The sequence below is a fragment of the Phocoena phocoena genome, chromosome 11, assembly GCF_963924675.1.
Source record: "Phocoena phocoena chromosome 11, mPhoPho1.1, whole genome shotgun sequence".
NCBI classification, from domain to species: Eukaryota; Metazoa; Chordata; class Mammalia; order Artiodactyla; family Phocoenidae; genus Phocoena; species Phocoena phocoena.
Window position 1 is genome coordinate 27,583,145 of NC_089229.1, and position 18,239 is coordinate 27,601,383.

At 36.9% G+C, this 18,239-nt stretch overlaps 1 protein-coding gene across 1 annotated transcript in view; it reads left to right on the top strand.

Moving 5' to 3' along the window:
- Window positions 1-18,239, top strand: part of EEA1 (early endosome antigen 1) — a 128,744-nt gene that overhangs the window by 33,159 nt on the left and 77,346 nt on the right. The window contains exons 2-3 of the mRNA XM_065887448.1: window positions 905-997; window positions 13,078-13,202. Of these exons, the coding sequence (XP_065743520.1) occupies window positions 905-997; window positions 13,078-13,202 (218 nt within the window). The remainder of the gene's footprint in view (window positions 1-904; window positions 998-13,077; window positions 13,203-18,239) is intronic.

Below are 18,239 nucleotides of genomic sequence, written 5' to 3' on the forward strand. Positions count from 1 at the left end.
TATGAGTTAGTGATTAAGAATCAGACTGCTGAAGTTAAAATCCTTTCTTCCACTTATTAGCCATGTGACTTCGGGCAAGTAACTTAATTTCTACACCTTTATTCTCTCTTGTATAACGTGGGAATAATGATAGTGTGCACCATAAATGTTTTTGGTAAGGATTATTGAGTCAGTTCTTGTGCTCTGAATCTGTCTTTTAGTCAATATTTTACTAGATTTCCAGTTCCTTTAATGTCATACCTAAGTATAATGAATAATGTTAGATGATAAATGTTGCAGGAGAGGAAAAAAAAGGCCTTTAACCCTCCAAACTGTATATTTGATGGTGGAATATTAAGTATTGGAAACAGATTGGTAATGGTTGGCATGGGTCGTAGATGGATGGGTGACTAGATAATGTGGCCTGTGTTGATCTTTTTAGCTCCCCTCAAATCATTGTAGTTCACTTGTTGTAGTGGGGAGCAATGCAAGAGGAATTAGAATTTCAGCATTTTAGTTCTGCTTCTTTCTGATTTTTGTTAACAGTAGAATCTTGAGAAGTCCCTTAGCTGCTTTGAATTTGTTTTCTCATCTATGGATATAACATTTTACCTGTCTCTTGCAGAGATGTCTTTATGATTAAATAAGATATTCTGTAAAAGTGAGGTGAAGATGATAAAGCACTATATATAAAAGTAAACTTTTTATTAATTTAAAAAGACTAAAGCTGAGAGAAGGCAGATAGAGATCTTGATACAGTATTAGGTCCAGTCAGTCTTTAATAAAGGATAGCTTCTAGTGCTGTTTGAGAGGACATCGACCTTTATGTGTAAGGCTAGCCCTGATTACTGTTTAGGTTATTAAATAGTTTATGAATATATTGTTGATATTTACTTTTTTTTCCCCCTTTCTGCTTGTGTTTCAGACTCCTGGGAGAGTTGGCTCTCAAGGTTCTGATTTAGATTCATCATCAGCTCCTATAAACACAGTGGATGTCAATAATGAAAGCTCTTCAGAGGTATGAAAATAATAATTTGGCAATAAATATTGTTTTATTTAAGGAAAATATTATTTAAGGAAAAATCGCAAATATATGGAGTAACAATTGATAATTTTAACTTTTGTAGGGAAAGGTCTCATAAATCTTTCTTACAAATTGGAATGCAATATTTGAATCTCACTTGTAGATAGATAATAGTGCTTAGTTGTGAGACTGCGAAAGTGTATATTAAGACTGAAAAATAATATTGACAATTTATCTTTAATGTTAAAGTCATCTCAACTTAATGAAGATTTAAAAATCTGTTTGTAAAGAATTACCAGTTAATTAGTATCTACTTATGTGTTTGTACTGCCATGAACGACTAAGCTAATGAAAAATTAGATGAACTATAACATTTATACATTATTTGTTGTCTTCATTTATGACTTTGTAAGAACTTCTATGTTTGATAGCTTATTAAAAATTAATGGAGAAAGTAAGTCTAAAAAAGAAATAACTCAAATTTTTTGAGGTCAGCCTTAGAAATTGCTACATTACTATCATTATTTTTAACAAATAATATATACTCATTATAGAAAAAGGAGATAAGGTAAGAGAACATAAAAACCACCGATAACACTGCCCCTAAGAGATCAACACACTCACATTTCTGCTCTGACAGTTTTTGTCAATTGCCCCTTTCTCGGCCCAGCTACCCAGTCCCCTTTTCCCTATTCTTTCCCATCTCTTGGTTGGTGAGTCTATTATGTGTATGTTTCTGGGTATTTCTCTATCCATTCATTTCTCTGTTTTGTCTCTTTTTGACCATCTGTCTTCATGTATATGTATGTTAACCATAACAAGATCGAACAAGACTGTGAGAGTGAGAAGAACAGTATCAGTTGAACTTTATTAAGAGCAAGTTTAAGGAAATATCTTTAAGGAAAACATTCCAAACTGTATTTATGATATGATGAGCTCAGAGAACTAGGTTGTAACCCTGGAGAGGAATTTAGTAGTAATTGTTGACCTCATTCAGACCAAAAACAACAAAAAAATCTCCAGTGGGTAAATGAGCAGTGCCTGATAATCCTGCTATATTTTCTTATTAGGCTCCCTTTTCTACTCTCTGTGATAGTTGTACTCTCTTCTTTGTCCTCAAACTTTCCATGTGTCTTACCTTAGTCCCGCCTTCTCACCGTCACCTTCTATACCATTGAGAAAAGATGAATGTTCTCATTTTGTCCCTAAAACTATACTTGCACCTGTATTCTCTTTATTACTTTAGTACACGGAAGACAGGTCTCTTTTCCTATCAGATTTCAGTCCTTTCCCTTGTGCTCTGGATTCCATTCTCTCTTCCATTCTCATCTTATCAGCTCTCCCTCATGCAACTTTGGTTTTTACCTATGCCACAGATTATTCCCTTCAGCATACAAATACTGCTCTAGAGGTGCCACTAACCTGGGACTCCCTTAAATTAAGTTCGGTACTTGAAATTTTGCACATTACCCACTAGTGTAAATTTCTAACCTAATTGAGGGCTATTGGTGATTATGAATTCTCAGGGGGTATTGTTTTTTCCATATGCCCAGTGTTAAGGTATTGACTTGTTAAGGTCTCAGTTGATATCTCTCCCCACCTCTCTCAATTTCTCTTTTTCTCGCTTAATCTTCCCTTTTACCCTGATGTTGGCTTCCCACTTTGAACAAATTCTAGGTTTTAACATTGTGCCCTTAGCATCCATCTAAATGGGAATTTGAAATATCATGGTCTCCAGGATTTTAAAAAAATGGTCAGAAATAAAGCAGTACCTTGCTTTAGTGCTCATATCATATTTTGTATATTATTATGTATAATAATATATAATAGTATTTTAGTCAGTTATAGGCTATTATAACAAAAGCACTGAGAGGCTTAAACAGCAAACATTTATTTCTCACAGTTCTGGAGGCTGGGATGTTCAACATCAAGGATTTGGCGGATTCTGTGTCTGGTGGGGGCTTCCTTTCTGGTTTATAGATGGCTGTCCTCACATGGCAGAAGGGGCAAGAGAGCTCTCTGGGGTCTCTTTTATTATATAAAGGTACCAATCCCATTCATTAGGGCTCCACCCTCATGACTTAATCATCTCCCAAAGGCCCCACCACATTGGAGGTTAAGATTTCAACATATGAATTTTGAGGGTACATAGACATTCAGTCTGTAACAAATATATAATCTGTATAATACATAATGTAATAAGTGATATCATATCATTTGTTCTCATCAGGACAGTTGTGCAGACTATTTAGTATATTGCATTGCATAAGCAAATTCTTTGTTCACTCTTTATCCATTTCTAATCTGGCTTCCATCCTTAGTACCCACTGAAACGCACTAATGACCAGCATATTACCAAATCAGGTCTTCATTTTCCTAGTCATTTGGCTAGGGAGAGCAGACTTTTCTTGGAGCTTTTTTGGTAGGTGTCCACTGAAGTTTCCAGGTAGCTGGCTTCTCCAGCAGCCAGTCCAGAATATATGAGACGAAAAGAAAACCCAGAGTACTCACCACTCTCTCAGTCCTTGGCTCCTGAGATCCTCAGCTGGTCTGCCTTCTTCTCTTTACCTTTCAGAGTTTTCTTTTTGTTTTGTTTTATATATAAAGCCTCTGGATTTCAGCTGTACTTAGCAGGAAGAATAGAGAAGTATATCTGTTCCATTTTGTCTGGAACTGGAAATCTAACCATTTTGAAAATTGGAGTATTTATCTTTATATTAAGGTATTATAAGAGTTCTTTATCCTTTGTCAATGTTTTGATTGCCTCCTATTCATCTGATTAGTGAGGGAAGGATTCCTGTCCTAGGCTTATGGGAATAGCTAAACATATAATTAGACAAATGAGATCAACAGCAGTTTATTAGTCACATATACTCACAGCCCAGAGATGGAGGACACGGTGTGCCATGCAGGGCCACATGATGATTGCACTTGGGAACAAAATGAACAACCAGGTGTTGTTCAGAGGCAGGCATTGTAGATCAGGAAAGTAAGTTGCCCCCTGGTTTCTAAAGGAGATGTGATTGGCTTGCTTGAATAATTCCAGGGGCTGGCAGAGAACCTTCTCAGGGATAAACAGGCCCTGTGCTTGCTGCCTGTGAAGAGGAGGGCTGTTTGGCTAGAACTCCTTATCTGTGAGAGCAGAGTGGGGAGGGGAACTTGCAGTTAGGCCTTTTGAAGCCCTCCCTGTTTCACCAGTTGTCAAGGCAACACAAAGTATTGGGCCTTAATTTTAGCCCTTACACCACAATCAGAAATATATGATGTGTATATTTTTTCTCAGTCTGTGGCTTACTTTTCATTTTGTTAATGTTGTCTTTCAAAGAGAAGAAGTTTTAAATTTTGGTGAAGTACAATTTGTCAGCCTTTTCTTTTATGATTTTTGCTTTTTGGGTACTACAAAGTTTTTTGCCTACCGCAGGGTTGCAAAACTTCCTCCTGTGCTTGCTTCTGATTAAAAAAAAAACAAAAAATCAAGCTACAAGCATATAAATCAAGCTACAAGCAACACAGAGAACATAGCCAATATTTTATAATAACTATAAATGGAATATGACCTTTAAAAATTGTGAATCACTATATTGTAAACTGTAACTTACATATATTGTACATCCACTATACTTCAATTTATAAAAAAGACGGAAGGATTAAAAAAATTAAAAAATCATTTTAGTATGTACATTTAAATCTATGATTTATTTTAAATTATTGTATAAGGTATGATGAGATAGCAGTTGAGGTTCATTTTTTCCATGTGAATATGGAAACCACATTTTTCCATATGCTTGTTGCAGTACCATTTGCTGGAAATGTTACCTTTTCCCAATGAATTAAATTTTCACTTTTGTGAGAAATCAATTGACCTTATATATGTGGTTATATTTTTTTATGTTCTTTGATCCAGGCATAATGAACTGATTTTAAGGTGTGCCAAGTTTTTTCTTACCTTTGAACTTTTGTATATGCTGATCTCTGTGCCTTACTTAGTTTTGCTGTTTCTTTTTTCTTGGTTAACATCTGATTATCCTTCAAGTCTCATCACAGATAATTTTTCCAATAAACTTTCCTGACTCACATGTTGGATAGATGCTTCTTCCACATGCTTCTGTGGAAAAGAATTCCCTCTCCTTTTGGTAATGATTATTAGTCTGAGATTCATTTATCTATCAAATATTTATTGTCACCAGACACTGTTCTGGATGCTGGAGGTATGGCACTGAGTGAAATAGTAAAAAATCTTTATGCTGGTGGAATTTATTTTTAATTAATTTATTTAATTTTTGGCTGTGTTGGGTCTTTGTTGCTGCACGCGGACTTTCTCTAGTTGTGGTGCGGGGGCTTCTCATTGCAGTGGCTTCTCTTGAGCGCAGGCTCTAGGCGTGTGGGCTTCAGTAGTTGTGGCATGTGGGCTCACATGCCACAACTCCTGAAGTTGCCTCTGAGGAGGGGGTAGCTCAGAAAGAACTGAATGAAGTGAGAAATCATGTTGATTTCTGGAGCAAGCATGTTGCAGGCATGTGGAACAAGTCTCTGAGGTGGGGAGCATGCCTGGCATATTGAAAAAGCATCCAGGAGGCTAGTGTGGCTCCAGCACAGTGAATGGGGGGACGTTAGGTTATTGAGGTAATCAGGCCCACCTCATGTAGGGCCTTATAGGCTTTTGTACAGACTTTAGTGTTTTACTCTTGGTGAGATAGGAAGTCATTGGAGAGTTTGGATCAGGGAAAGGACAAAATTTATCTATATTTTTGTAGGATCACTCTAGCTGCTGTGTGGAAAATAAAGCTGTTAATGGGGTAAGGATAGAAGCAGAGAGACTGTTAGAAGGCTTTTACAGTGATCCATGTACACCATGAGGGTGGCTTGGATCAGGGCAGTTGTGGAGGCCCTGAGGTTCTAAACACATTTTGAAGGTAGTTCTAGTAGGATTTTCTGATTAGTGGGGTATTTTCTTTTATAGCTCTTTCAAGAAGCATGCAAGCTTATTGAGGATGGGGTCTTTGCTTTATTTTACCATTGCATTCTCAACAACATAGCATAATGACATAGTAATCACACTTAGTAAATACTTTTTAAAAAAATTCTTCCTTCCTTCCTTCCTTCCTTCCTTCCTTCCTTCCTTCCTTCCTTCCTTCCTTCCTTCCTTCCTTCCTCCCTCCCTCCCTCCCTCCCTCCCTCCCTCCTTCCCTTCCTTCCTTCGTCTTAGTTGTGGCATGCAGGATCTTTAGTTGCAGTATGTGGACTTCTGAGTTGTGGCATACGTGCGGGATCTAGTTCCCTGACCAGGGATTGAACTTGGGCCCCCTGCAATGGGAGCGCGGAGTCTTACTGACTGGACCAGCGGGGAAGTCCCAATACTTTTTGAACGTATGACTGAATGATGATATGTGGAAACTTAAAGTGAAGAAATGAGTAAAGAGGCAGGCAGCATAAAGATATTGTGGTAAAAAACAATGCAACAGTACATTAATAAAAAATATTATTCTGTAGTTGTTTTTTTTTTTTTTTTTTTTTTTGCAGTATGCGGGCCTCTCACTGTTGTGGTCTCTCCCGTTGCGGAGCACAGGCTCCGGATACGCAGGCTCAGCAGCCATGACTCACGGGCCCAGCCGCTCCACGGCATGTGGGATCTTCCCGGACAGGGGCACGAACCCGTGTCCCCTGCATTGGCAGGCGGACTCTCAACCACTGCGCCACCAGGGAAGCCCTATTATTCTGTAGTTTTAATACTTGGTCCTGTGATTGCCTGGAAGACAACCCTTTCATCAGTAAAAAGAAAAAATAAGTGAATTCACATTCCTCACTTTCATCCCCTGGCTAATCTCTTTAAAGGGTTGTTAACAAGAGGAACAATGATATTAATGATATTAATGATAGCTAACATTTATTGAATGTTTTCTTCATATCAGATGCTGTGATGAGGATTTAGTATGTATTATTTAATTCTTACGAGACCCCCTCCCCCATATGGAGTAGGTGTTACTGTTACCTCATTTAACAGATGAGGAAATTGAAGGTAATATAAGCTACTAAGAGTGGTGTGAATCCAGGATTCAAGCCCAAGACTAGCTCTTAACTGCTACCCTGTCTTGCCTCTTACTTTGGAACCTTGTTTGTAGTCTTCCTCTTCCTTGCTACGATCCTAACGTACATCAAGGAACATCTTAGCCTCCCAGTTCTTAATATTATCAGTGCCAATGATCTTTATTACTTTTCTTTTCTAACTACTCAAGCCCGTGGCAGTACCTTCCATCTTCTTATCAGGCAGAATAATTTTACCTGACATGTTAAAATCATATCTCTGTGTTCCTTACCTCAACTGACTATCCTCTCAAAAACTTTCATAGTCTCACTACTTACCTTCTTTGGCCTTGCTGATTATTTTAGATTTTTAATTTTTATTTTTTCTTCTAGTCTGTCATCCTTTCTTCGCTTCGTTTCCTTTACTCTCTAACCATACATCTAATGACAGTTAATACTTGTTGAGCACTTATAATGTCTCAGGCACTGTACTAAGCATTTTATACACTGCACAATAACTCTAGACAAATAGGTGCTAATATTAGTCCCATTTTATAGATGAGGAAACTGACATTTAGCAGGGTAAAGTGAATTTTTTAAAGTCATATAGTCAGTATTGGTTGAGACTCAAACCCACATCTATTTCTGACACCAAAACTCATGACGTTATAACCTTTGTAACCTATTGTCCTTCACCACTGTCTTCATTTAATTTACTTTCTCCCTGATACTCTGAACTCCTTTATTCTCTTATCCTTTTACTGTTCCTATCTGACAAAACCCCAAACCATAGATCAGTGTAACAGCCCACATTTTAAAATACATATATTGTTAGGTATGGGGAATTTGGGAGATTGTTTTAAAATGATTTTATTTGGCTCATAAAATTAGAAGGAAGGGTAACCTACTGGGAATTATGGGTATGGGCAAGAATGGGATCTTAGGCTAGTGGAATATGGTGAAGACTAAAAATTGCTTTCATTATAACAACTTTTTTGTTGAGAACATCATCTACATAAAAGTATTTGTTAAAACTGCCAGTCGTTTCTTGATCTAAAATAAAAGCTGCCTTGCCAATACTAGCTCTTAGATAAGTAAGGACAAAGTATCATAAACAAAAAGAATAGTGATATTCCGACTAAAGCAACTGGTTACTCAATAAAATTGACCAATGGGAATCTATAGCATAAGGATGGAAACTAATTTCAGAGTCCTAATTTGGATAGGTCTTTCACCTTTTGTACAGTTACTACTTGAAAATTTCTCTTCCATATACTAAAAAGAAATATACTATTATTTTCCTGTTATGTCTATTTTCATTGTTTCTATTTTGTTTCATAAATAACTTTTTGTATATATCCTCCTAAAAGTTGTTATTTCACAGGGTTTCATCTGCCCATTATGTATGAAAAGATGTATAACTGCTATTGATTTGTCGGAGCATTACCAGAAAGTGCACGCTGAAAATGAGACAAGAGGACAGGAACTTCTTCTTAATGACTCCAGTGTTACTGTGGGTCCTGAATATTTTGTTTTAGCAGCTTGGTTTTGGGTTGCTCAAAATAGCTTTGTTTTTCCTTGCCTCAGTGTTGCTTAACTTTTTCTGCTATAGGGGAATGTGGATTGCTTTAATTATGCATGCTCTAAGAAGGTTTAATAAGGAAAAGAGGCTCTTGGGAAGTTGGCTGTTCTTACTGTTTGCAGCAGTCTCTTTGTGAATCTGTAAACATATATAAAAGTTTAAGTTTATATTTTTGCATAAAATTTGCCATGAAATTTGAAATATAAAGTGAATGTTTTTTATTTCAACATTTGTAAGTTATATCTTTATTATGTAGTTAATGTTTTATTAATGAATGTTTTAAAATGCTTTAGGTTAAGATGCTTTACTCTTACATAGAAAGAGGACTTTGCATGTCAACTGTTACTGTCTTTATTTGGAAAAATATACAGCATTAGAATCTGGATCTACCACTGTTTCAGTCTTTGTTTTGATTCCCCAGACCTGTTGGAAGTGACAGAATGACATACACCTGTTATTAATCATGGGTCACCCAAATGTTCTCTGTAGTGTGTGAGGCTGGTGTATACAGAAGGCTGGGAGTGGGAGCGAGTGAGGGGAAGTGTTGCCCATTTTTAATCTGGAAAAAATTTCTCAGATGATATATCTCCTTTCTTTGAAAATTACTACAGTATTCTAAAAACAAAGGGAGACATAGCTTTTTAAAAAATTCTTTTACAAATCTTTTAAAAGAATGAAACTTTTTTTACCATGAAAGACAAAAAAAATCAGACTTACTCTTTCCTATGAGTTAATGATGTATAAGAAAACGATCTGACCAAACTTTCACTTATTTAACATTAATAGAGTACCTCTTATGTGCCAGGTATTTTGGTAGGTACAGGAGATAAAAAGGTAAATAAGATATGGTATCTATGCCAGGAAGTTTTTCTGATAGATATTTGCAAAAAGAGTACAATGTCTGATTCAGCTTGAGGGGAACTGCAGAACTTGAAGAGGGGAACAATTAAACCAGACATTCTCTAGGGTGGTGGGGAAATGAGTGCAAATAGGACACCAGTTAAACTACGGAGGTAGTGTGAGCAAAGATAGAGGCATAAAAGATTCTTGGAACTCTGCTTAGCATTTTACCAGTTGTTTTTCTTACAGAACATATGGGTCAACTTTTCTTTATGGGTTAGCCAAAATCAAAAGTGACTATCTTACCTACCTGTCACTTAAATAAGAACTTTCCTTTTAACTGAAAGGACACTTGGTACAATAGGGTATCATAAGTATCAAGTTAACCTGAGTTCTTAGCTATGGTGGATCTGAGAAAGGATTACAGATAACTGAAAACTAACAGTAAGGAATTTAATCTTAAGTCAACACTATGTGTGTGTGTGTGTGTGTGTGTGTGTGTGTATGTGAGAGAGAGAGAGAGAGGGAGAGAGAGAGGGAGAGAGGAGGGGAGAGAGAGAGGGAGAGAGAGAGGGAGAGGGAGAGGGAGAGAGTAGGTGAGATATTTGGAATGATTAAGGGAAAAAGTGTAGCTGGCTATTTTGGTGTATTATTTTTTGCTGTTTTACTGTTTGTAAGTTATCTATCTAGCAACCTTAATTCCCTTGAAGATAGTTTAGAAAAATAGAGGAGTCTCTTAATATCCAGAATTAGTATCACAAAGCCCATGAACTAAAGGTCATGTACTCTATTCATGGGACATCCCTCAGATATTCATTCTGAGCGTATTTTACTTTTTTTTAAAAAAAAATATTTATTTTTATTTTTGGCCGCGTTGGGTCTTAGTTGCGGCACGCGGCATGCGGGGTCTTTCGCTGCAGCTTGCAGGCTCAGTAGTTGTGGCGCGCAGGCTCCAGAGCGCATGAGCTCTGTAGTTGTGGCATGCAGGCTTAGTTGCTCCATGGCATGTGTTCCCTGCCCAGGGATCGAACCGCATCCCCTGCATTGGAAGGTGGATTCTTAACCACTGGACCACCAGGGAAGTCCCTTTACTTTTATTTTAAATGAGTGATGTGGTTTAATAAACTTTTTTTCCCTTAATCTGTCTTTCCTATCCATATCAGGCAAGTGCTGCTAGAAATAGCATAGGAATAATTTTTAGAAATGATTGTTGAAAGACAAAACAGGGTGTAAGAAAAACTATAGAATGTGGGTACAGGAATTAGAGACTTGCCAGAATTAATAGAGTGGAAGACACCCATTCAGTGATTAATATTTATGCTTCTGGGACATTAAGCAAAGGTTTAATATCATCTGTTTAAGTAGGTGAGGAAGTGCATATATGTATTTTAGAATTATTTTCATCAGAAATGTCCCAAAATTGAAGTTTTATTTAAACATGCAAGCTCTAATCACATGGAAAATTTACTTAGGTGGAATATTTCTAAATATGTATTACTGAATTTCTAAAATTTCTCTTTAGGGATGAATCAGTTGTTTCTGGAGTATTAACCTGGTAATGTTTAGAAGCTTTAAGAAAGTATGGCATACCCTAATGGGATCGTTAGCTTTTTGGCATCCTTGGGTATCTCGAGCCAAAACCTGGAAGTAAAGACAGTGGTCAAAAAGCCAAAGTTTTGAAGATTAAATAGCATAATTGGGATGTGGATTTCCTGAGGAGCACTGTAATTTGCCTTCTAGTTACTAGCAGAAGCTGAGACACGAAAGAGAAATGACAAGCTAAATATTATAGGGGTTTATGTGCTGTTGCACTAAAAGCATGTTAACTAGTGTGGTACAGCAGTTACTGGGCAGAAGTTATAAGAATACCAAATAGAGCTTAATATAGAGCCATTATGAAATATGATGGTAGATAATAGATGGCTTTGAAAAAAGATAATACCAAGTACATTAAAACACAGGCTGGGGGCATTCATTCATTCAGAAGACAGTGCTGAGCATCACATATCTGGATCCTAATGGCATTATTCTGATGTCCAAAGGCGCATCCTCAGTACTACTGTCTTTGCTTACTTTAGAAGTTTCATAAGAGATCATTGCATTCATTCACCTGTAGTGCCCCTGCCCTTCACTCTGGCTCTGTGATCAGAACATACCTCTGTTTCCCAAATGCAGCATGACTGTTTCATACCTTTTCCTTTATCTTTGTTCATGCTCCTCCATGTGCCTAGAATGCCTTTATTTCTGACAAGTAAATTCCTATTCAGTACCTAATTCCAGTGTCTCATATAGACATATGTCTACATATATGTATATACACATATACATAATGTGTGTGTGTGTGTGTGTGTGTGTGTGTGTGTGTGTGTGTGTGTGTGTGTTTAGTTTTTGGAAAGCATTAACTGCTGCTGCAGGCAGACTTGGATATTCCTCTTGTGTTCCTATAGTTCTTTATATATATCAATACTTCTGTTATACCATTGTCTGGTAATGTTATGTTCATTGAGCCTTGATTCTGCCATATGATGTGCATAAATGATGTGAAGGTATGTTATTTGTATAGCACCCAACAAAGGAGCAGAAGTTATTTGTTTATTCTTAGTTTTTATGTGTCTGGAGTACTTATTACTTAGCTCAGTCTATCTTTTGGAAGGTTTTATAATCTGCAAGCTCTTAAAGCTCTTCTGTTTTTTTGCCAAATTCTGCCCGCCAGGTTCATTCATATTTCATTAAATAAGTACACTCTGTAGAAAGTATATGGTATGTTCAAAATACTGCACTAGCCATTAGGGAAACATAGATTAAAAGCTTCATTGCGTTGTGCATTATAGTGGATGTAGAAACTTGACAAACTGATGATGAGAATGCTGGAGGAAAAAAGCAATAGATGCAAAGGCATAAAAATGTGAGATACTGTGGTGTGTTCAGGGAAACATAGGTGCTTCAGTATAGTTGAAGCATGTTATATAGAGTAAGGAATGTCCAGAGATCAGATTGGTTAGGTCATTGGGGGACTATACCTGCAGGACCTTGTATGCCATAACTGTATAATGATTCTGGGATTATTTATAAGTTTTTAATATTTTATGGGACTATATATTAATTTTAAGCTTTTATAGTGTTAATCTTAAGTTAGCAAGGAATTTATTGATGAAAATACTTCTCAACCATCGTAGATACTCTGTGGTAATTATGAGTTATTTATATTACCTTTTTTCTCAATGATCAGAGTGCTTCATGTTCTTAATATTTTGGTTATTCCTGTACAGTAGAGTGGAGCAGATATTGTTTTACTGAGGGAGATATCTAGAGAGATGGAGGATATGATGGCAAGTCTTCTCAACTAGACTTCTAGATTAGAGCTAACTTCTTAGATTAGAATTCTATACTCTAGCCACTAATTTATTCAACCTAAAAGATGGTTGTAAGGGTTTTAAAAAACATTTTGTAAACTGCAACCAGGATAGGCAGTGATGTGCCTTTGCACAATACCAGAATTTGGGCTTAACGCTGTAAATTACAATTTACCTGTTGGTATGAATAATACATATGACTGTATTTAATAACATAAAAATGGTTATTTTGCAATACTAAATACTATTTTGAAACCTTTTTCTACCTCTTTCTGTAGGGTTTCATATGTCCGCAGTGTATGAAATCTCTTGGATCCGCTGATGAACTTTTCAAACACTATGAGGCAGTCCACGATGCTGGTAATGATTCGAGTCATGGAGGAGAAGCTCTGGCTCTGAAGCGGTACAGTATAATAGTTTTGAAGTGTAATGTAGTGAATGCATGTGATATCATTGTTTTATCAAGAATACTTAGTTTTCGAAAAGAGTAGTGTTTTTATATTATTTAATTTAAATCTATTTTCTTTTAGCATAGCCTTCATCTTTTATTGTTATAACCAATCCTATCCTTGACCAAAAACTATCTATACCAGCATCTACAATATGGTTCACTGGTTTATTTTTAATAAAGATTGTGATTTTTTAAAAGGTTAAATTTTATTTAGCAATTCTGCTTAATAAAGAATGATATGCTTTGTTTAGAAGATTTTACAGTAAGTTGTTAAAATAATGAATTTAGCAAAGAATTAAATTGAATAATTATTAAAAAAACATTTTTTTTGTAATCACCAATATAACAGCAAGCACACATAACACATTCTACTTCTTGACAATTTTGCCTGACCATTTTAAGAATTAAACTAAAATATAATTAATTAGAACAGCATTCAACAGTATGACTTTGCTTTTCTTCTTCTACTGGTAAGGACTCTTGTCTTATATTCCCACTAAGGAAGAAAACTTGATTTTATTCTACTTGTAAAAAATTGTTTTTCATGTTTTTCTTTAAAAAAAAAAGCCTCTTACTTGGTTAATATGCTATAGCATAAAGGACACCACATTAAGGAAAAGTATTATGACCACATTTTGGTTGATAGATATGTAGAACTATAAAATATGGTTGTTTTAATTTATTAAAATATGTGGGAAAACCAGAGCTTTTGGGAAATATGAATCTTCCCTTTTACAAATGACTATTAGTGCTCTTTAGGATTTTAATATATGAGTCAATAATTTTGGGTACTGTTCTTTTGTTAGGAGATAGATATAAAATATATACTTATATATAAATGTTTATATATTTAGTGTCAGTTTAACAGAGTTGCTTTCTCAGCTGTGAATTAGTGCCCAATACATGAACTTTCAACATAAAAAGATCCATAGTCTACCTGTGTTCTTGCTTCTTAACTTTTCTTCCAATGTTTAGCTCACTAAAACCTGGTTTTTGCCCTACGATTCTCCTGAAAATACTTCTTCAAAGGTCAACGGTAAAAAAAAAATCTGGATTATTTTCAGTTTTTATTTTACTTGACTTCTGTTTTGGTTATCTATAACTGTGTAATAGTCCACTCCAAACCTAGTGGTTTAAAACTGTAACTCTGTATTACTTCTCATGATTCTTTGATTTGACTGGATGGTTCTGCTTTAAGTTATGTAGAGTTGAGTGCTGGGAAGGCCAGAAGGTCCAAAATGACCTCACATTCATGGCTGGGAGATGATGCTGGATGCTGGCCGTCAGCTCAGCTGGGGCAGTATATTAGGGGACTCAGTTCTCCTTCATGTAGGCCTCTCTATGCAGCTGCTTGGACTTGCAGGCCAGCAGTTGGGTTCTAATAAAGAGCATTACAAGAGGAAAGAAACAGAAGCTGCCAGTTATCTTAAGGCCTGGCTTCAAAAGTTTCAGAGTGTCACTTCTGCCATATTTTATTGGTCATAGTAGCTACAGGAGTGCTCAGGAATCTGAGGGCCAGCTTAGATTGAAGAGGCCAAGAAGTAAGCTCTATCTTTCAGTGGAGGAGTGGCTTCTGTGTATACGAAGGGAAGAACTTGATGGCAGCCATCTTTGTAGACTATTTATTACAATCTCTGCACAATTTGGTTCTTCTGGCTCTCTTTCCTTCTACTCTTCTGAGACAGCACATCATTGTGATAATTCTTTCTTGATCTGTTTAATGTACTCCCTTCCTCTATATAATGTACTTGGGGTAATATCCATATCCATGACTTCCTCCTAAACTACATCTCCAACCTAGAATTACTCCCAAGTTGCCTACTAGGTATCTTCTCTTAGATGTTCCAAAGGAACATCTCCCTGTTGACATTTGAAAACAGGGTTCATTATATTTCCTTCTAAATCTTTTCCTTACCTACTGTTACATCTTCTGGTTAATGGCAACATTATCTTTCCACCAAGTTACTAAAGCCAGAAAATTGGATATGCTCATTTTTACACACTTACCCTCCCCTATTTGATCTGTCACAAAGTTTAGTTAATTCTATCTCCTTAACAGCTCTTACAACTTTTTTTTTTTCTTTTGCGGTACGCGGGTCTCTCACTGTTGTGGCCTCTCCCGTTGTGGAGCACAGGCTCCGGACGCGCAGCCTCAGCGGCCATGGCTCACGGGCCCAGCCGCTCCGCAGCATGTGGGATCCTCCCAGACCGGGTCACAAACCTGTGTCCCCCGCATCGGCAGGCGGACTCTCAACCACTGCACCACCAGGGAAGCCCCTTTTATCTTCCCTGCTACGGCTTAGTTTAGGCTTCATCATCTCTCACTCAAAAATATTTTTCAGTATTTATAGTTGGCTCTCTCCCTGTGTCTTGTACCTCTTGTACCTCTCTACTTAACTTTCCATGTTGCTGCCAGACTAGTATTCTTTTTCTTTTTTTAAAAAATAAATTTATTTATTTTATTTTTGGCTGTGTTGGGTCTTCGTTGCTGCATGTGGGCTTTCTCTAGTTTCAGCGAGCAGGGGCTACTCTTCATTTTGGTGCGCGGGCTTCTCATTGCAGTGGCTTCTCTTGTTGTGGAGCGCGGACTCTAGGCGCATGGGCTTCAGTAGTTGTGGCATGCAGTCTCAGTAGTTGTGGCTCACGGGGTCTAGAGCGCAGGCTCAGTAGTTGTGGCACATGGGCTTAGTTGCTCCACGGCATGTGGGATCTTCCCGGACTAGTGCTCGAACCCATGTCCCCTGCATTGGCAGGTGGATTCTTAACCACTGTGCTAGCAGGTACGCCCCAGACTAGTATTCTTAAAATGGAAATTTGATTGCTTTGTTCTGAATATTAACTTGCACTAGTTTCTCATTGGTTATGGAGTAGTCAGTGTATACTTTTCCAGGTTTATTTGTTACTATATGTGTTCTTCCCATCTTCCTGTACCTCTCCAATTTCTTAAAATTACATCCTGCCCTTCTATAACATATTGGGTCGCATGTGACTATGGGCAAGATATGTTTTCTAGATCAAAGCCCACGTGACTTAGGTGGGTCATGAAACCTTTTTGTTTTAAAGCTCTACAGTTAACGTATGACAAACTGAGAATTCCATCAACATCAATCATATATATGAAACGTGATGCATTAGTTTTCTTGGGTCCAGATTTTAAAACTAGTTGTATGGATAGCATATGCAGAATACAAAATTCAAATGGTTCAAAAAATTATGTGGTATAAATTGAGTCCTTGCCACCCTTTCCCCCTAGCCTCTTACTTATCATCAGTTTCTTGTGTATATTTACAGAGATAGTGTATGCATGTATACACATATGCTTATATCTGTGTATATATAAAGAAATATATAAATGTATGTAATTACATAAAAGAGAAGTTCTACATTGTCCTATACCTTTTGTTTCTCTGTGTATCTTATGGATTGTTTCATATCAATGCAGGTAAAGCTATCTCATTCTTCTTAATGACTGCATGGAATTTTATCATTCTCCTGTTCATAGCATTTAGGCCATTTCCAGTGTTTTGTAATTATAAATGTTGTGGTATATGTCCTTGTGGACATAACATTTGCACGTTTGAATATATCTGGAAGATAAATTTCTAGAATTGGAATTTTTGGATAAAGTTTCCCTTTAAAATTTTGATTGATGTTTCCTAATTTTCTTTTGTAAATATCCTAGATTGCTTTGATATATTACACGTTTCAAAAGATTTTCTTTGCTAGGCAAATTGCTTCAAAAATTTGTTAAGTGGCACTTTTTAAAAGATTAATTGGAGTAACTGAGCCCACCCAATTAGAAGTTGAATTGGAATTATCTTCCTTTATCTTCCTCGCAATTTCATTCAATTTAGTATTAGCCTTTCAAGAATATTGTTATTAATTCCTCTCTTCATCGTTTTAGTTTATACATAGAGTTGGAAGATTAATAAAGAGTAGGGAAAACTTAAAACATATATACACTTTTCTATACACATATTAAAACTAAGTGTTCCCTGTGTTCTTCTTATATTAAGACTAAGTTGGCAGGTGGTTTCTACAAATTGGGTAAGTTCATAGGGCCACATGGGAGAGAGGGAGGGGAGGGGAGACACACACACACGAAGTAAAGAAAACTAATGAAAGTGTCATAAAAAGACAAATTTTAAGAGTCAACAAAAGAAACAGGAATCTATTATCCAGTTTTACTTTTGTATTCAGAGATTAAAGACATCACCTCAAAGTTTATCTCCATCATGAAGTGCTTGTAAGTAGAAGTGATCACTATCTTTATGCCTCTGTTTTTTAAAAAAATTAATTGATTTATTTTTGGCTGCATTGGGTTTTTGTTTCTGTGTGTGGGCTTTCTCTAGTTGCGGCGAGTGGTGGCTGCTCTTTGTTGTGGTGTGCGGGCTTCTCATTGCGGTGGCTTCTCTTGTTGTGGAGCATGGGCTGTAGGCGCTCGGGCTTCGGTAGTTGTGTCATGTGGGCTCAGTAGTTGTGGCTCGTGGGCTTTAGAGCAAGGGTCAGTAGTTGTGGAGCACGGGCTTCGTTGCTCCACGGCATGTGGGATCTTCCCGTACCAGGGATCGAACCCGTGTTCCCTGCATTGGCAGGTGGATTCTTAACCATTGCAGTACCAGGGAAGTCCCTATGTCTCTGTTTTTATTTTTATCATAGAACTGATGGTCTGTTACTCTTCTTTCCATGTTTATACTTGCCCCATTAAACTGAACAACTTGAGAGTCTGGCATAGACAAGTTCTGTTGAATAATGAAGTAATTCTTTACATATGAATGGCTACCAAAGGTAGAGGACTTATTTCTGCATCTTTCACATTTTTCTTTGTTGGCAATTTCCTTCTTTTTCTATTATTAACCATGTTTCACAGATGAAGCTGACTCTGTTATTTGTTCTCTACCCCCACTCCCATCCTAGAGAATAATTCTTGCACCAGTATGTCCCATTATCTTTTACTTTCTGATAATGCTTGTGCTGGTGTGGACTTGG